At 41.9% G+C, this 20,550-nt stretch overlaps 1 protein-coding gene across 5 annotated transcripts in view; it reads left to right on the plus strand.

The window, feature by feature from the left end:
* The window catches only part of ssbp2a (single stranded DNA binding protein 2a), a 38,696-nt gene that overhangs the window by 7,840 nt on the left and 10,306 nt on the right, over window positions 1-20,550 (plus strand). For all 5 annotated transcript variants that reach the window (XM_058774831.1, XM_058774832.1, XM_058774828.1 and 2 more), the window contains exons 3-4: window positions 622-683; window positions 2,536-2,620. In XM_058774831.1, coding sequence (XP_058630814.1) covers window positions 622-683; window positions 2,536-2,620 — 147 coding nt within the window. The remainder of the gene's footprint in view (window positions 1-621; window positions 684-2,535; window positions 2,621-20,550) is intronic.

Here is a 20,550-nt window from a genome sequence, read left to right on the forward strand (position 1 = left end):
GTTTCTGATATCCAAAATCTCCTCTGTAAAAACCTTTAACTCTAACAAAATGAAATCCTTTAACTTAACAAAAGAAAAAACTTTAAATGAAGCTGAACCTGGCTTTATCCAATGTTCAGATTGCTGTTCTGGAAAATTCATGGAAATTAGTGCATAATTTAATTAGATAATACCTCATTTACACATATACACATAAAATAATTTAATAATGTAATAGAAAAAACAATTGTCTTAATGTGCTGTGATTAATCATCTGTGGTAAGTATGGTGACATCTGTTTGTTTAAATCTTTACCCTACTCACGTATTAGTCTTGCCTTAAAATCTCCAATTCTTTTCTATAGCATATTCTGCCAAGGAGAGCAGATCTTAGTGAAGTGTCAATTGGTTAACTGAATTTTTATTAATGAAGTCATAGACTGAGTCACACTGAAACTGTTTCAAACAGATGCCAAGTAAGAGTTTTATCTCTCTGATTTATTCTGGGCACCATGTTTGACTCAAAGTTCAGCTCTCCATGGCAAAATTTGCCCTTAATTATGTTTAAATCACAAAGGGAGCACAGGTCGACTTGTCACTGAATCTTTATAACTCTTTCTTTGTTCTCTGTTTAACTTGGCAGATCCGATGGGAGAAGAACATAACATTAGGAGAGCCGCCTGGGTTCTTACACTCATGGTGGTGGTAAGGGATTATGTTTGAAAGTTTCTTTAGCACTATTTGGATGGGATTAGTGTGCTAAAAGTGCTATACTTTAGTTATAATTATCAAGATAGGAACGATAGATTCATGGGATCTGTAGTTAAAGGGGTCATGAATTTTCCTTCAAAATTTCCTTGATTGTTGACATGTAAAAGGTCATTGTACTATAAAGCTGTTATTGAAACCAAGCTCAGGAAACGACTTGTTTCCATTTTGTCACATTATAACGTCATAGTGCGACAAAAGGCCCCCTCTGCAGAATCAGACCAGTGACTACTTCTACATCATTGCTTCTACATCATCTCCAATGTGAGATGAAAAGGAGAGAGGAGCAATACAGGATAACTGGACTAAAAATAACATTACCTTCCAAAGCATCCTGCAAATGAGCTGCTGCTTTCTGGAAAGAGGGTGAAGCCTTTTCTGTTCCTGCCTTGGTTACTAAGGCAACAACAAACAAAACATCTGCTTGGTTTTGGTTATCTCTTTGGTTATTGTGTCAAAAACACAGTTCACTTAAACACAGTCGGTTATGTCTGCGAATATAAAAAGCTGAATGTGTATCAGTATATTAGATCTATGAAATGGCGCCACTCAGACATGGCGACAACAAATTACGCAACTCAACCAGACCACGCCCCCTGATATTTTTTTGCTCATGCCTTGGGGTGAATTATTTAAATGTGGGATATTGTGACGTGTATGTTCCCAGAGGAAAACTGAGGACTATAATTGAAGTTCAGAAACAGAGCTTACTTATACAGAGAAAAAAACTCTTAACTCTTAACTCTAACTTTGCAGATCTTTTTCATGCACAAAGATATGTAACCCTGGACGACAAGTGTATTTTTTTTTTTCGAAATTGAGATTTATGCATCATCTGAAAGCTGAATAAATAAGCATTGATGTATGGTTTGTTAGGATCTGACAATATATGGCTGGGATACAACTATTTGAAAATCTGGAATCTGAGGGTGCAAAAAAAATCTAAATATTGAGAAAATCACCTTTAAAGTTGTCCAAATGAAGTTCTTAGCAATGCATATTACTAATCAAAAATTAAGATTTGATACATTTATGGTAAGAAATTGACAAAATATCTTCATGGGACATGATCTTTACTTAATATACTAATGATTTTTGGCATAAAAGAAAAATGGATCATTTTTGGCTATTGCTACAAATATATACCCCAGCGACTTAAGACTGGTTTCGTGGTCCAGGGTCACATATACAAAAGTAACCTGAAAGTAAGTTTGTATTAAATTAAAATGAAGCATAATAGGACCCCTTTAATACTAAGGTGTTTATATTCTGTATATGTGCATTATGGAACATCTTGTTGTCTGGATATCCATCACAAAATCCAAGAAAATAAACAAAACTAATAATATAATATAATGTAGGGAAGAAATTCATTAAGGTGAGGATCATGGCTGATCTGAGCAGTTTGTGATCAGTTCTCCCAATTTTTTAAAAACAATACAAATACCTTTACTGTCATTTTTTGATCAATTTAATGCATTCTTGCTGAATAAAAACATAGTTTATTTAAAAACAAAACCCCAAGGGAACACCTGAGGAACCCCAAAAGAGAGGAACCCCAAGTTAGTTATAATATTAGATACTCTGTGATTTATACCAAGTTTGTACAAAAACACAGACATATTTGATTCTAACGTATAAAAATCTCACAATACATTTGTGAAACAAACATTTCCTCAGGGAAAACGAATCCCATCCAAACAGGGCTTTAATTAACCGAGAATAGTCATTTATTCTCAGACTGCAGTAACAGTCTTTTTTATGTGATATTGTACATCTTTTATTGCAGTGTTTTCTGGGACCTCTACTGTGCTGCTCCTGAGAGGAGAGAAACATGTGAGCACTCAAGTGAAGCCAAAGCTTTTCATGACTATGTGAGTATAAATATGAGGATAACCATGATTTGGTGCAGGAACCACGTTTTTATTAGCTGAAAGCACGAACCCAGTTTCTAAAGAGAAATTAAGGAGATATTTAGAACCACTAATAAACCATTGAATACATTTTAGTGTTTTGTACTATAAACAAAACCAGTATGAAACCACTGACCTGTAGAACAGCAGTTACAGCTGGTCTCTGGAGAAACCTTGCAGGATAATTGAGTGAGTGTACAGCTCATAGAAGGAGAGGTAAGGTGAGCAGGAGGGGAATGGAAAGCGGGAAGGATGATAAATTGGTAGTCCGTGCTGGAGGCATTAGCGATGATGTCATGCATTTGCGGTCATCTTGGCTAGAGGGAGGAGGACACCTTGACCTATTCTGAGTATGAAAGAGAGAGAAATAGAGAGCAATGGGGAAGCATATGGAGTCAGCGACAGAGTGTGATTAGATTAAAAGCTTGTCAATAAGAAATAATGACTCATTTGCATTAGGTCAAAATCAGCATAATAGCCTCATTGTTCCTCTAATACCTTGATTAAAACCACAACGACTCCACCTACAAGTCAGGTACCTGTTTGTCGGCCACAAATTATGTATAGACCTCATGACCAGAATCACTAAGATTAACTGCTGGCCAGCCACAGCTCATTACGATAAAAGCCTTCGCTTTTAGTTCATGCTTCAATCATGTGAAGTGCCACACTGATTCTCATTCATGCATGAAATGTTAGAGACACGCCATTAAATCATAAAATACTTTAAAGTGATCTATGATCATGGCTACATTGTTTTTAGCAAGTTTCATTGAAGTAAGCCATCAATCATATTTCTAGAGGTGTTTTCATCTTAATTAATCTATATGTTCATATAGAATTAAATATAAAAATATGATTAAATTGCTTCACTTAAAATAAAAATAAAAATTCTGTCATCATTTACTTACCCTCAAGTTGTTTCAAACCTGTATGAGTTTGTTTCAGCTGTTGAACACAAAAGAAGATATTTTGAAAAATGTTGGTAACCACCAAACAGATGACGGGAGCCATTGACTTCAATAGTGTGAAAAAAAATACTATGGAAGTTAATGGCTACTGTCAACTGTTTGGTGGTTACCAACATTTTTCAAAATATCTTCTTTTGTGTTTAACAGTAGAAAGCGATTCATACAGGTTTGGAACATTTTCAACTCTTTTTTTTTTTTTTTGGAAAATAGTTTCTGTGTGTGTGGTCTCTAATATTTGTGTGCTTTTTAGCCAAGCAACAGTAGTGATTATACATAACACGTATTGTAATATTTCTCACTTAAGATACACATCCAAAATGTGAAGTAACTAAATCTTGAAGAATGATCCAGCGACTCACCCCGCATTGATTTCCATTGTTTAACTGCCATTTTTAGCATGGAAATATTGTCTGCTGTGCTGTAAGTGCTCTTCAGATTATTCTCCCCTGCCTAAATGAGCACATTCCATTTCCCTGGCAATCATAAACACACTCTATTTTTACCCACTCTTTCTCATTGTGCCCCCCCACCCAGAATGATGTCTGACACTCTGGAGATCAGTTGATTTTTGTCAGTGTTATTTAGTGCTACACGTTGCATGTTCTTTTCCTTCAGTCACCTTTCAGGAAAGGAACAGTTTGCCTGTTAACTAGTTCCAGTGAAGATATTCATACATTTGAGGGGCTGGAATAGATGGCATACAATTTTATCATTGCATAACATATTGCTGAATCTTCAGTCTATGGTAAATTGCGACTTTTTTATTAAGTTTCCTGTATTTGTATTTTCTGTATTTCCTGTATCTGTCATAGAAATGTTTGTCATGATTGTTAGTGCTTAAATAGATTTAAGAATCAGGATCTTTTTATATTGCTCCTTAAATCAATAAGTTTACATAGTACTTACTTTTTAGTAATCTCGTTATAATAATTCATTTTAAATCATAGTAAATTATAATTAAAAATAAGAGATCACACTGTTTACATCAGTATAGCTCTTAAATAATCCACAATAAACTACTAAACCATCTTTTAATTTGACATATTCTGGTATACTGTTAGACAACACTTGTGTCATAAAACAACATCATCGATTGTTCTCCCACCTGTAACTTTAATTTCACTGGAAACTGAAATAACTTGGAAACTAAAAATATGTGGCTGAAGGTCTTGCTGTGTGAGGCTACTTGATGACCACACACTGAAACCTAAATGTGAAATGTTCTTTTAAGGTGTTTCATTTACTTTTTTACCATTATTTACCCATATAGAAATTCACAATATGACTCACAATCACACTGATGTTATTCATGGTTAAACCATGGTGCTCTATTAAATATATAAAGTAATTTGGTGGTCTGTAGTTTGTAGCTAAAACTACAAGTGATTTTATTAATCAGCACCATTTAATAAATAAGCAAATTCTGAGCATATTTGGTACCGAGTTCTGATAAGCCTAATGTCTTTACATCCTTCATATTCCCTATTGATGTTCTCCTGTCTGGCTTAGGGCTAGTCTCATCTGTGCTTTCATTTTCTTTATGTTCACACAGAGTAGAACACAAACAGCAGCAAATTAAACATGAGAGAAAGAGGGGAAGCACGGCAGCATGAAATAGCTTATAATATTATGCAGCCTATTCAAGCATGTTAATGAAGATTTTCACCCCTGAATGGAGAGAGATATTTCACACAGTGTACCCACATTCAGAGCTTAGATTAATGCTGTCATACTGAATAGTGTAGCATGCATGTACTTTTTTGATCTTTGCTTATCTTAAATGTTTATCTCTTGCCCAATATCTTTGGGTGCTCAAAATCTTTACTTTAAAATGTGTTAATTTTAAAGTAAAAATTATAGATAGTTTATAAAACTATAGCTAGTTTGTACTTTTTTTTATGTATGTAAATGGACCAATAACATGTTAACACATTTTAGCTTGACAGAATAAATGTAGCCTCTTATGTACTATGATAATAATAATAATAATAATAATAATAATAATGTTTTGTTGATATTTTCAAACAATATTGTGGCATTATTGGATGAAATACTCAAATAATAAAATTACAAAAAAATACTCATTGAGATTACATAACAGCATATCACCTTATTATATTATATTATAAATATGTTGAGAAATAATACGTATTCCTAACAGTTTTTATTAATAGTAAGGTGCTGAATAACATTTCTCCTAATAATTCCTCTAAAAATAACTTTTTGTTCATGTTTACCATCTATCACATTGCTTTTACTGATTTCCCCAGTGTAGTTTGGGCCAGTGTGAAAGATGATCGGCACGATGGGGAGAATCCTTTTATCATTATTGTGTATTTAATCTCAGTATGGGCTGATGCACACAATCTGAGCCAGGGTACTTTTACACACAATTGAATTTGTATGCATACACATATTCTCAGAGGTTCCTGTAATGTCTGGCTGGCCGTGTTCCAGAGGCCGAGAGGTGGATTCAGGGTAGAGTGAGTTAGCAGCTGGGATGGGTGTTCATTGTGGGTTAACTGAAAAACACTGTTGTCCTGAAGTAACCCCCTCAAACACACACAGAAGCAAACACACACTGGTTGGTTAAAGCTTTCCATCTGTAAAGCAGAGAATGTTTCCAGCAGAGAGAGACAGCAGGAGAGAAGATGTGGCGAGGATGACCTCATCACTGCATTAGATTAGACTGCAGATATTGTGGGAAAGGTTGCCTGGTGGTTATAGGACTCACTGCATCATTACCCAGGAGGCTTCTGGCTCCATCCTTAAAGGTGCCATAGAATGCATTGATACTGTGAGAAAGGCTCATTAGTAATGGACTATGAATTACTATGTGGATGCACAAGAGTGCTGTTTTCCTGATCGCGGGGACTTTTATTTTGGCGGAAGGCAGCGCATTCTGTGCTGCGTGATTCAGGATCGCATTAGAATACCTGTCTCCAGTGATAACGAGTTGTAAGATTCCGTTGCAGACAACAGCTATATGATCGTCCTTATGTTCCTTTGAGTGTTTTAAGTTGTGTGTGTCCAGAGAGAAAGTGAGTATTGTAAATTTCACCGTTATTCGAACTGAGTTGATTTCTGTTTACTGAATCAGTGTTAATTTTGGCAGGCATTTTTGATTTAGTCTTAGTCTTTATCTTGAGACGAAAATGCTTAATAGTCTTGGTCACATTTTAGTCATTTGAGTCTTTCATAGTTTTAGTCGACGAAAATTCATTGTATTTTTGTCAACTTTTAGTCATTACTTTAGTCAAAGTGTCCTTAACAACATTTATTTTGGTAGCTATTTTATATGTAGTATTCAAACAAAAATAGGCATCAATTCTTCTCTCTTTAGACCAAATCAATTAAGCTTATGAGAAATTTGAATCAAGGATTGAATTTGGAAAAACTGGAATAAATTTTTATTTTTTGGTAGAAATACAAATTAAACTCATTTTTCAGATACAGTAGCTTTACTTAATGTTGGTTAACATTTATGACACGGATAGGAATGCTGTCCCTTTAAGACGGAAGGCATGCATGTAATACTGACACGCTCACTTAAACCATAACTGACTGTATTTACGTGAGATACTTCACACAATAGACATTTGGACTGCTGTGTGTGTATTTGAGCACCGAGAACTGATCGTGCGCTGTATGAGAACTGAAGAAGTGGAGCACTTCTATCAGCGCGATTCCGCCTATCCCGCCGTCACCAACTTAATCGACAACGAACTGTGACTCCCGGGAAAAACGGGACGTCTGGTCACCCTATCCCTAACCCTTCGGGTGTTGAGGCTATTGTTTCAGATCGCTAGTTCGCGTTTTGATAGCCTATCTGTCCGCTGCGGATGCCATACTGAGACTAGATATAAAAGCCCCTCATCTGATTGCAATCCAATGACAGAGACGCACATTTTTAAAGACAATACAGTTAACTTAGCCTAGGATGTATTTTGAATGTCCGGTAGTCCTCAAATAACATTTTAGTCCCGTCTCGTCTTGTTAATGAAGACGCGGCATAAATTTCGCCATCATCAGATATTAATTTTAGCTCGTCAACGTCTTGTCTAAAGCCCGGCTCACACTGTGCGATTTTAGCCACGATTTGGTCGTCTGGGACAAATTTTGAAAATCCTAAAAGATTCCTATAATCCTAGGCTAAAATCCGTAGTCTTTGATCGTTAGTTTGACATGTTCACGGACAGCCAATGGCTGTTGCGATCAAATTTCACCTCCGACTAAATTCTGGCAGTGTCAGAAGATTTGGCACACAGTCCTTCAGTGTGACTACCCCTACGATGAATATCAAACTGTCTCCGTTTTCAAGGCAAGCTATGAGCAGAATTAATGCTAGAGAATTATTCTATCAGCCATAAACTCCGGCGCTCCCGTCCTCCGCTCACGGAATTCATCTGATATGTTTCTTTTCTATATAAACACTGGTTGCGCCGCTGTTTTCATGTGGGTGTGTATGAATACATACACTATTCTTCTTAAACACGCCGGTATTGCCGCGGTTCGTATACTTTTCATGACAGCCAACATTTCGGTCCCGCGTGCAATGCAGTTCGCAGTCACTGGACGTGTATGAGTTGATAATGTAAAACTCTGGACAAGTTTACTTGCGCGCACCCGTTTTTAACTCGTCTTGACTGTCATAAAGTCTGACATTAATGACAACTGAGATCCCATAGTGTGACATGATCATCATGTTCGTACAGTCTGACAAGTACAATCCTAAAGGACTTTTAAAAAATCGCACAGTGTGAGCCCGGCTTTAGTCACAGAAAAAAGGTTCGTTGACGAATATTTTTCGTCTTCGTCTACGAAATTAACACTGTACTGAATAGAGAAGTTAAAAGAGTGATGCATACGAAATGGATGCTAATGTGAAGTATAGCAGTATTTGAGTTCACATCCAATGTAAAGTGTAACCTTTATACTGTTTAAGCTGTTTATGTTTCATAATGCCTTATTTGTTGTATTAAATGCTATATTGTGTTGATATATGGGGGGGGGGAGCCAATAGCTTTTTAATTCTTTATAAGATGCTATAAATGTAAGCATACTGATGTTGTGTAGTGTGATAAGAAGAAGCATTGCATGTTAGAAAATGTCTTTATTCATTTGTTGCAGACCACAGACACACACACACACACACACACACACACTCAAGAGGATACTGACACTTCTAAGGACATAAAGAACAAGACAATACTGCTCTGCACCAGTACTCATGCTCACCTCCTATATGCAAACAAAGAACATAGAATAATGCACTTCGCTACCACCTGGCTCCCCCTCCGTTGCATATGCTTATACCAATAAACAGTTGAACTCATTCTCTTCTCCGCTCTGGTGTTCTAACCGGCACACCCGGAGCAACTCCCCCTCCTTAGCTCCGACTAGCACCTTACAGTCCTTAGCCCCTCAGCTACAGATACAATATTTTTAATTGTTCTCTGATATCTACATAGAAGATACGTGGCTTAGGTAAGGGCAAAAAATGTCCAGAAATGTTTTACATGTCCATTTACAACCCTAGGATTTGTCCCTAGAATTAAATGGTCTGTTATTACTTTATTTGGAAGGGTCATGAATAATAATATTGATTGAATGATTGGCTGTTTCACATAATAATGTTGAGCTCTGCTCTGATTGGCTGTTTCACAGTGCTGCTCATTTCAGTAGCTCAAACAGCAGGAAGAAAACACAGGGAAAATATATATTTCAATAATTTCTTGCGTAATTATATCAAGTCAAGTCAAGTCAAGTTGAGCTTTATTGTCATTCCGCTACATGCGGGGGCATACAGTGGAACGAAATGTCGTGCCTCACAGGACCACGGTGCTACATAAATACAGGCATACAGCAATGAAGTAAAACAATATAAACCTATACACAACTATCCTACTGATAGATTTTGACTATAAATATATTATATATAAAAAATGTTTTACCTATACATAAACTAAAAAGTACAAACTATACAAACTATATGAGTGCTTCAGATAAATACTGTACATGTGCGAAGAGAAACATTGTGAGTCAGCAGCTGGCTGGGGAACAGTGCAGGATGATTTGTAGTGCATGAGCATGTAAACATACATATATTACTGAGTCTTTTTGTGGGATTTGTATACACACAGCAGTGTGTGTGAAAAGTGACTAGTGCGCATAGAGGAGGAGAGTGTGCTACTACAGGTGGTTTGTACAGGCCCACTCACCTGTGTGTAGCACACTTCGATTGCACAAAAAGAGTTCCATAAGTTTCAGATGGTCCATGTTTCAGGAGGTAGGGGGTTTGTGTGGGGTTTCAGAGAGGGGCGGGGTGATTTGAGTTCAGGGCTCTCACAGCCTGGGGGAAAAAGCTGTTGAGCAGTCTGGCAGAGCGGGCTCTGATGCTTCGGTACCATCTTCCTGATGGTAGAAGCTGGAAGAGAATGTGGGAGGGGTGTGTGGAGTCCTTCACGATACTATTGGCTTTGCTGGAGCATCGTGTAAGGAAAATGTCCAGGATGGAGGGGAGAGGGGCACCGATGATCTTTGCAGCTGTGTTCACTGTCCGCTGGAGGGTCTTGCGGTCTGCTGCAGTACAGTTCCCGTACCAGACAGTGATGCAGCTGGTCAGCACACTCTCAATGGTGCCCCTGTAGAAAGTGGTGAGGATGGGTGGAGGGAGACTTGCTCTTTTCAGCCGGCGGAGAAAGTGTAGGCGCTGTTGTGCCTTCTTAGAGAGTGACATGGTGTTGGTGGTCCAGGTGAGATCCTCTGTGATGTGCACCCCCAGGAATTTAGTGCTGCTGACTCTCTCCACAGGCGAGCTGTCGATGGTCAGTGGGGGGTGATCACCGGAGTTTCTTCTGAAGTCCATCACAACCTCCTTTGTCTTACTCACATTGAGGGACAGGTTGTTAGTGCCACACCATTTCACCAGCTGTGCCACTTCCTCTCTGTAGTGCGTTTCATCATTGTTGCTGATGAGACCTACCACTGTTGTGTCATCAGCGAACTTGATGATGTGGTTGGAGCTGGACTTTGCAGTCCAGTCGTGGGTCAGCAGCGTGAAGAGCAGTGGGCTGAGCACACAGCCTTGTGGGGCACCTGTGCTCAGTGTGGTAGTGCTCGAGGTGTTGTGGCCAACACGGACTGACTGAGGTCTTCCAGTTACAAAAGTCCAGAATCCAATTACAGAGGGAATTGTTAAGGCCCAGCAGGTTTAGTTTGTTGATGAGCTGTTGTGGGATTATTGTGTTGAATGCTGAGCTGAAGTCAATGAACAGCATTCTAACATAAGAGTCTTTGTTTTCTAGGTGGGTAAGAGCCAGGTGGAGGGTGGAGGAAATTGCATCGTCTGTAGAGCGGTTTGGACGGTATGCAAACTGGAGCGGATCGAGTGTGTTGGGGAGGCTGGTTTTGATGTTTTGCATGACTAACCTCTCAAAGCACTTCATTATGATTGGAGTCAGTGCTATGGGACAGTAGTCATTTAGACAGGACACAGGTGATTTCTTTGGTACCGGTATGATTGTTGTGGATTTGAGACATGTGGGGACGACTGCCTGGCTCAGCGAGGTGTTGAAGATATCTGTTAGGACATCTGTCAGCTGTACAGCACAGTCTTTCAGTACACGGCCAGGTATGTTGTCGGGACCCACAGCCTTGCGTGGGTTGATCCTAGATAGGGTCTTCCTTACGTCGGCTGGAGACAGACAGAGCGCCTGGTTGTTGGAAGGTGTGGGCAGTTTTTGTGCAGGTGTGTCATTCTGCATTTCAAACCGTGAATATAAGTGGTTGAGTGTATCTGGGAGGGATGTGTCATCATAACAGGCCTGTGGTGGGGGCTTGTAGTCTGTGATGGTCTGAATGGCTTGCCACAGACTCCGTGTGTCTCTGCTGTCTGTGAAGTGATTGTTGATTTTTTTGAGCATATGACCGTTTTCTCTTTTTGATGCTCTGGGACAGATTGGCTCTTGCTGTTTTGAGGGCTGCTTTATCTCCTGATCTGAAAGCTTCATCTCTGGTCTTTAGCAGCCCATGAACCTCTGCTGTCATCCATGGCTTCTGGTTGGCGCTTGTGGTGATGGTCTTGGTGACTGTCACATCATCAGTGCATTTTTGGATGTAAGCAGTCACAGTTTCAGTGTACTCCTGCAGGTCTGTGTGGTTGTTGTAGGTGGCCGCCTCTTTAAACATGTTCCAGTCTGTGTCCTGGAAGCAGTCCTGCAGTGCTGAGGTAGCATTTTCTGGCCATACCGTGATCTGCTTTAGAACCGGTTTGGCAAGTTTGAGAAGTGGTCTGTATGCTGGGATTAGCATAAACAGAGATGTGGTCCGAGTACCCGAGGTGGTGGCGGGGTTCGGTAATTATATCGTTGGGTAATTATACAATAAAATGCAGGCATCAGGCAGCTGCTATTAATATGCGGGGCATTGAAACTGCTTTCGAATGCACGATCGCTTTTTAGTTTCACTAGTTTCGCATGTACTCGGTTTATACCATGGAGCGGCAGTACTTACCACACATTTTACAAGATCAGATGCTTGTGAGTGGTGCTCAGGATCTGTAAATCATTCGCCATCATCCTCAGTCTTCTCTCCTTATTCTGTTTATGTGGTAAGTGAAATCTTATGTACTGTAACGTAACAGGCTACCGATAGCAAGCAGCTACCATGTCCCTTTAGTGGCTCATGTTGTTTTATTAGAACGCATTATTTGCTTTCCGTGCCTTTCTGAATACAGACACCAACCCATCCCTGGACTTCACATCCCCTGCACAGCCTAGAACATAACATTTATTTCCATGATCTGCCATTTTCTCTATTATCCTCGCTTGTTTCTTTACAATACCTGCTGAACTTCTGATGATTTGGCTGTCCAGGTTTGGCTGGTGGCTGGCATAGAACATAGGCAGGTATATGCAAATGTTGGGGGTGTAACTATTAGTGATACCGACTGTAACGTCACAGTCGGTGTTCTGTTCTGATTCGCCTATTTTTCAGTGGTCTTTTGCATTCACGATATTTACATAAGAAGGAGGAAACAATGGTGTTTGAGGCACACGGTATATCATTTCCATGCACAGAACTGTTATTATTCAACTATGCCAAGGTAAATACAGTTCCTCTTCAGGAACTCAAGCTGCATCTGAAAACGTTAGGGGAACGCCTTTAGCGTGAGCGGCTCTGAATATCGTGTGCAATCTAGCCAATGGATGAGACGTCACGGACAGGGTGACATAATGACCAGCTGGTATAAAAGCACGTGCTGTGAAACCGGCGTCATCTTTTTGTCATTCAGCAAGCGCTCTGTGTGTGTATTGTCTATTCAATCTGTTGCGAGTCTTATTTGGTGTTGTGTGTCCCATAAGCTCCGTAAAATGTCTAAGAGAGAGACAGTACAAGCTATGTGTTCCTCCCTGCAAGTGTTACATCACTGCAGGTGACACACACAGCTTGTGCGCATTCTGCTTGGGAGCGGAGCACGCACAGTCGGCACTCGAGGGCGCCGGCTGTCCGCATTGCGAATGTTTGCCAATGCACGTGCTCCGCTCCTGGAAGGCTCTTTTCGATGAGAGAGGATCCTTCACCAGCGTTCCCCGCGGTGTTGGTCCCGCTGCCGCTGAGGCGGAGTGGTGTTGGCGCTCGTGGGGTTCGCAAGTGGATCTGTTGGGGGGAATGGAAACAGGCGAGTCCCTATCTCCTTCCCCACCCATCAGATTCGGGCCATTCTCCGGGATCGGGAGCCTGCTCTGCGGTTACTTCTCCCCGTGGAACGGACTTGGTGGAGAGCACCGAGGCTTCCCCCCCTCAGTCGCTCCAGTATGAGGAGCTGTTGGAGGTGATGACTCGTGCTGTGGCCAAGTTAAAAATCGACTGGCCAGCTGAGGAGCAAGCTGAGCCGCAGACAAGCAGACTGAATGAATGCTTTCTGCGAGCGAAATGATCACCTCCAACACAGAGCCTGCCGTTCTTTCCCGATCTCCACACGAGGTGTCGAGATCGTGGGCAAGACCTTTTTAGCTGAAGACGGCCCAGGGCTTATGAGGGTAGCCCCCTCTGGGGAAGAGTGGCGTTCACCGCAGTGCACGGTGCCCGTTCCTCCTCAGTGCCCTCAGGAGATCGGGCTGCTAACCCTGCCACGTACAGTGTTCCAGGGCGCAGGGATCTCCAGCGAGCACACATCTCAATCTCTTCCGCCCAGAAACGTAGTGGAGCTGAGGTGCTCGCCTCCCCTTTGGGGTTCTCTAGAGCAGCTAGTTCGGCCGTCTACTGCCGGTGCGGTTCACTAGCCGCACTGATTACACCAGAGGCCAGTCTCGAGAGACTGGTTCCCTTAGTAGACTATTTGGCAGCGTGGAAACTACTGCCAAATGTGTCTCGGTGGGTCCTGCATACTACAGAGAGAGGCTACAGAATCCAGTTCGGTTCTCCTCCGCCTCGATTCAATGGGGTGAATCCCACTCTGGTGGGCCCCGAGCAGGCTCTGTTAATGGAATGAGAAGTAGATACTCTCTTGAGGAAGGAGGCCATCGAGGTGGAACTTCATAGTTCCAAAGAAGGATGGAGGGTTGCGTCCCATTTTAGATCTGTGTCAATTGAACCGCTCAGTCATGAGACTGAAGTTCAGGATGCTTACACTCAAACAGGTCTTGTCTCAAATCAGGTCCGAGGACTGGTTTGTCACGATCGATCTAAAAGATGCATATTTCCATGTCTCCATCCTTGCCACTCACAGGAAGTTCCTGAGGTTTGCTTTCGGGGGCGAAGCTTACCAATATCGGGTTCTTCCCTTCGGCCTAACACTCTCCCCCCGCACCTTCACGAAGTGTGTGGATGCTGTGTTAGCTCTGTTGCGGCTGCAAGGCATCCACATACTCAATTATATAGATCATTGGCTGATTTTAGCTCAATCAGAGCAGATGGCGGTTCGACATCGAGATGTGTCTGGGTCTAAGACTGAACGCCAAGAAAAGTGAGAACCACTTATCTGGGCGTGGTGTGGGATTCCACCACGATGCAGGCACGTATGTCACCTGCTTGGATCGAGTCGATCCTCACTGCAGTCGCGAGAGTGAGAGAAGGTTGGTCACTCACTGTAAAGCAGTTTCAGAGACTGCTGGGTCTGATACCTCTTGGCCTGCTGTACATGAGACCCCTATAGTGGTGGCTCAAGATCGGGGGGTTTTCCCTGAGGGGAAACCTGCTTCGCATGATCAAGGTGCCTATGTGCCTTAGACATGTGGAGACAATCCTGGTTCTTGTCTCAGGGCCCAGTGCCGGGAGTTCCTTGTCACCGTGTAATGCTAGCAACGGACGTGTCCCTCACCGTTTGGGGTGCGGTCATGAGTGGCCACCCTGCCCGCGGTCTGTGGAGTGGTCGCCATCTCACGTGCCATATCAATTGTCTGGAGATGCTGGTCGTGTTTCGAGCTCTGAAACACTTTCTCCCGGACCTGAGAGATCACCATGTGTTGATGATCACCTATACGGGCTGGCACACCAGATCCTTGTGTGGGCCCAAGGGAAGTTCTGCTCGCTGAGAGCGGTTTATATTCCTGGGCACCTCAATATGGGAGCAGAATATGGGGGCCCGGGGAATGGATGCTTCACCCAGAGGTGGTGAAGCAGATCTGAAGAGTGTTTGGCCAGGCTGGTGGACCTCTTTGCGACTCAAGAAACAGCGCGATGTCCCCTCGGGTACTCTCTGACTCATCCAGCTCCAATGGTGCTGGATGCCATGGTACAGACATGGCTGAGGCTTCTTCTGTACGCCTTTCCCCCGATCGCTCTGCTCCCGGGAGACCATCCTCCAATCCAGAGCTCCCTCAACGAGGAAACTGTACACTTTGAAGTGGAAACTTTTCACTTCATGGTGTGGAGACCGCCAGCTCGACCCAGTCAACTGCCCGATTGGTACAGTTCTGGAGTTCCTGCAGGCCCGTCTCTCCACAGGGTTGACCCACTCCACCTTGAAGGTTTACATGGTGGAAATTTTGGCCTACCACACCTCTCTTGGTGGGCAGTCAGTGGGCAGAAACCCCCTAGTTACACATTTCCTTCGCTGTGCACTGAGGCTAAGGCCCCAAGTACGGTCACCTATTCCTCTTTGGGACCTGTCTGTGGTGCTCGAAGCTCTCTGTAGGCCTCCCTTTGAGCCTATTGAGGAGATTTCTGATCACCATCTCACTCTGAAGGTCACTTTCCTTCTGGCGATATTTTCTCTCAAGAGAGTTGGGGATCTTCAGGCCCTCTCAGTGGCCCCTACTCACTTGGACTTTGCGCCTGGCATGGCCAAAGCCTTTCAATACCCTAGAACAGGGTATGTTCTGAAGGTCCCCTCCTCGGCACTACGGCCAGTCGTACTGCAGGCCTTCTGTCCTCCTCCCTTTCGGGAGCCTAACCAGCAAAAGCATAACTGTATGTGTCCAGTGCGAGAAGGGCGGACCAATTGCTAGTATGCCACGGTCCCCCTAAGAGGGGTCTGCCTGCTACAAAGCAGACCCTCAGTCGGTGGATTGTGGATGCCATTAACATTGCCTATGAGTCCTCTCAGCTCCCCTCGCCGATGGGAGTCAGAGCTCATTCGACTCTAAGTGTGGCGGCCTCCAAGGCCTTTCTCGCAGGTGTCCCAATACAGGACATCGCAATGCTGCAGGATGGGCTACGTCCCTGACCTTTGTCAGATTTTATGGCCTTGACATACAGGCCACTCCAGGCTCTTCTGTCCTCTCGGCCTAGATGTGCTCCGCAGGGATACACACTGGGCAGGGACTTGGAAGCCTGGTGGCGTGGGTATCTCGTTCCCCTACCGTTTTCAGACGCAGCTCGAGTTCCTGAAGAGGAACGCCTCAGGTTACGTATGTAACCATAGTTCCTCGAGGGAACAAGACGCTGCGTCTCGAGGCCATACTTCCGGCATCCCTGCCAGCGCTTGCTTCATTCCTAGAAGCTGACGCCGGTTTCACCGCACGTGCTTTTATACCAGCTGGTCATTACGTCACCTCTTCCGTGACGTCTCGCCCATCCATTGGATAGATTGCACACGATACTCAGAGCCGCTCACACTGGAGGCGTTCCCCTAGCGTTTTCGGACGCAGCGTCTCGTTCCCTCGAGGAACCAGAGTTACATACGTAACCTGAGGCATTTTCCATTCTATGCCACCTTTAACACCTGTAAGGTCCACGAATTTGGTCCAAGGACGGTATCCAATCATGGATGAAGGTTTCCTGCGTGTTCGGTCTTTTCAGAGGTTATGACTAACTGTTTAATAGGTCGCCCATCCTTACCATTATTTAAATAGTGGTTCTGTTTAGCCCCCTACAGTCATTCATGTAACAACTTAGTTAAAGCTCAAACAATAATCAGAGGTTATGGCTAGCACTATGATACTTCAATAGTGTTTTTATCTAGCCCCCTATAGTTAGTCTAACTATATAACAACTTGAATAGAGCTTAGACAATAACCAGAGGTTATGGCTAGTACTATGCAAAATGCCCGAACCATGCTTCGATAGTATTTTACCTAGCCCCCCATAATAGATGCATAAGTGCGAACACTTCATCCTATGGGCTCATTCCGGCTACAGAAGGCCCTGATCCTTTTGCAACATTTCCTTAAGTACCTCAGACCAACATCCCCGAGATGGAGACAGGAGCTAACAATTGGAATTTGCATTTGGCGAGTTAACACCTTTTGGTACAAAAGGTAATTTTGCATGAAAACCACTGGAAAACTGACCCGCCCTCTACAGTATGCAAAATATCTCTAAACTCTTAAGATCTGTGTTACCTTTTAGTTTACTTCTTGTGAGAATGAAACCATTGTACCAGACGCCCTGAGACAATTCAAATGATGCCAAACATGACTGTAAGTATCACTTGCATTCATGTAGAACATTATATTCTACTATTGACCATTCTGAGCAGACGTGAGTAGAAGGAAGGATGGGTCAAGGGATTTAAGAAGAAACAAATGGATAGAAGGGAAGGAAGTTTCCTGCACCTCCACTCTGTGGGGTGTCTCGAAGATGCCCGTGCATATTTTATATTGTCTGTTTCTCAGGAGATCAAAGTATCTGAGGTTCTTTCATCCTTGCACACCCAACCAGTGTTCCATGTTGTCATTCTGAACCTGATATTGTTCTTTAATGGGTTGTTAACACAGAACACATTAAAACAAAAGAAGTAAGTAAGCTTTTAGAAGTAAGTTTGGTAACACTTTATTTTAAGGTGTCCATAATACAGAGTAATTAGTTAAGTACTTAGTAGTAGCCATTGTAGTTGCATGAAAAAAAATGTACTTACCATGTAACTAAGTTATGGAACAGCCTGTAATTACAGTTTGTAATTATGTAGATGTAATAGGCAGCTACTGTTACACATATGTAACAGACTGAGTCTGTTACACAGCTACTTATGTAACCAAAAGATTGTTACATATGTGTTGCAGACTTTATACAACGTAATTATAAATGTAAGTACACAGACATAAGCTACTTAAAATAAAGTGTATCAAGATTGTACTTAAGTGTACTTTGTTACGGGGCTGACGAGACATGCGGATCCATATGCAAGCTTTTAATGAGCAGAGACGTGGTCATAACAGGCAGGGTCGAACAGTGGCAAACAGGTATAACATGGGCGAGACAAAGAGTAAACAAAGACAAGCGTGGGTCGATGATCGGCGAACAGTATCAAAAGGGCTTGACAAGAGAGGTAATCCAAAACGTAAGCGAGAATCCAGGCAGGGGAAAACACAATCCGAAAAAGGCAAGACTAGGGAAACTAACAAGGCTCTGTAGGGCAGCGATAATGCATACAATACTCGGCAGTGAGGAAAAGAAGGTCCAGGGTTTAAATAAGCGTGTCTAATGGGTCTCAGCTGTAATCAGTGCAATGTGTAATCTGTGACAGCTGTGTGATCTGTGCGATGGATGATGGGAAATGTAGTAGATGGTGAAGTGCAACAGTAATGTGATCAGTGCAATGAATACTGTGGTGAGTGAGTGACCTCTGGTGGTGAGTGAATGGAAGTTCACAGACCAGATTCGTGACAGACTTCATGTGTATCCATACTGTATACCTTATCCAGCTGCACCTTAGTTTGATTTAACCCACCAGTACACAGCTTAAATACATGTAATACCTTTCTAATTACATTAAAATTACAGAATATTACACAGGCATAAGCTAGTTAAAATAAAGTGTATCAAGATTGTACTTAAGTGTACTTCATGTGTATCTATACTGTATACCTTATCCAGCTGCACCTTAGTTTGATTTAACCCACCAGTACACAGCTTAAATACATGTAATACCTTTCTAATTACATTAAAATTACAGAATATTACACAAGCATGAGCTACTTAAAATAAAGTGTATCAGATTGTACTTAAGTGTACTAGTAGCTATGTGTAACAGACTCGGCCTGTTACATATGTGTAACAGTAGCTGCCTATTACATCTACATAATTACAAACTGTAATTACAGGTTGTTCCATAACTTAGTTGCATGGTAAGTACATTTTGTTTCATGTAAGCACAACGGCTACTACTAAGTACTTAATTAGGTAATTACTCTGTATTATGACACCTTAAAATAAAGTGTTACCGTAATATATATACATTTTTTTTAACTTGAGTGGTGAATTTTTGGAATGCTATTTCACTATTGAGACGCAAACTCAATAGTGAAATACGCTGGCCTAGAATGTGTTTACATAGAAAAACAACAGAAAACTGACAGTGGAATGCAAATACACACTGAGTGTGAATGGCCCTTATACGGTCACTGCCATTGTGATTTCGAGGCCATGTACAGACCCAATCAAGGTTGCAAGTTGCTTTATTTTTGCTCCACTAATAAAATAGTTCCAAATCCATAGCAGAATCAACTGTTGAGGTTTCAAGCAATGAGTAGCATTCCTGAAAGAATAAGCTGAGTGAAAGATTCAATGACTCACTCATAAACACAAGCTGTATCCCAATTCAGAGGCTAAATAAGTGTTGCGGAAAGAATCAGTTGAGTGAAAGATTCAGTGACTCACTCATAAACACATGCTGAAATACATGACTCAATGAGTCACTAACAAAGACAGTCACTGGTCTCCACCTACTGGTGCAAGGAAATAGTATAGCTGTAAATTTCTCCACCACAAATCACAATATATTCACATCCTGTCAGTAAAGTGGAAATCAAGTCCCATATTCTGTTTGGGACATGATACGATGTATATATTTACTTTCTACCATATAAATCCACATCCAATTGTTTATTGTTTCGTTTTGGGGTAAAACTTTTCTACATTTCTATTTGATTTGCACAGGAAGTGTCCAGTGGCATGATAGGGGATGAATAGATGTGGGGAGCAAGGGAGAGATTAATAGAGGAGGGCAGCTAGAGTCTTCCTTCCTGTCTGTATCACTGGTATATTTCCTGTTGTTATATTGCTTTGTCTGTGTTCTCAGCTGGCTTTAAAGACTAATCTTACCATACAAATGGCTCAGGTTCACGTGTCACTATAATGTATCTGTTGTCTCTCAGTGGAGCTTATGTAACAAGTCACATGCTTAAAAGAACAGATGTGAGAATGACTGAGATTATAAAAGTTGCTTGTATTTTGGATGAATGTCGGTGTGTGAATTTGATGTATTTCAATAGATGAATATATCAATCTCTCTCAAGTTAACTTTGGATTGTTTGGTTAGTTACATGAACTGAATTCCAGTTTTCCTTTACCACATTCATCCTCCATTCAATAGTTCTTACAGACTGGATCTAATGTTTTCTGTTTCTCTCTTTTGATCTGAGCAGATTTATTTCTCTCTCTGAGTGTGAGGAATAGGGATGTTGTCCTGATGCAGCTGATGAGAAAGTCTAGACAAAGGGACTTGCCATTCTACCCACGTTTCTCTAATGAGTA

Source organism: Onychostoma macrolepis, chromosome 05 (genome assembly GCF_012432095.1).
Source record: "Onychostoma macrolepis isolate SWU-2019 chromosome 05, ASM1243209v1, whole genome shotgun sequence".
Lineage (NCBI taxonomy): Eukaryota > Metazoa > Chordata > Actinopteri > Cypriniformes > Cyprinidae > Onychostoma > Onychostoma macrolepis.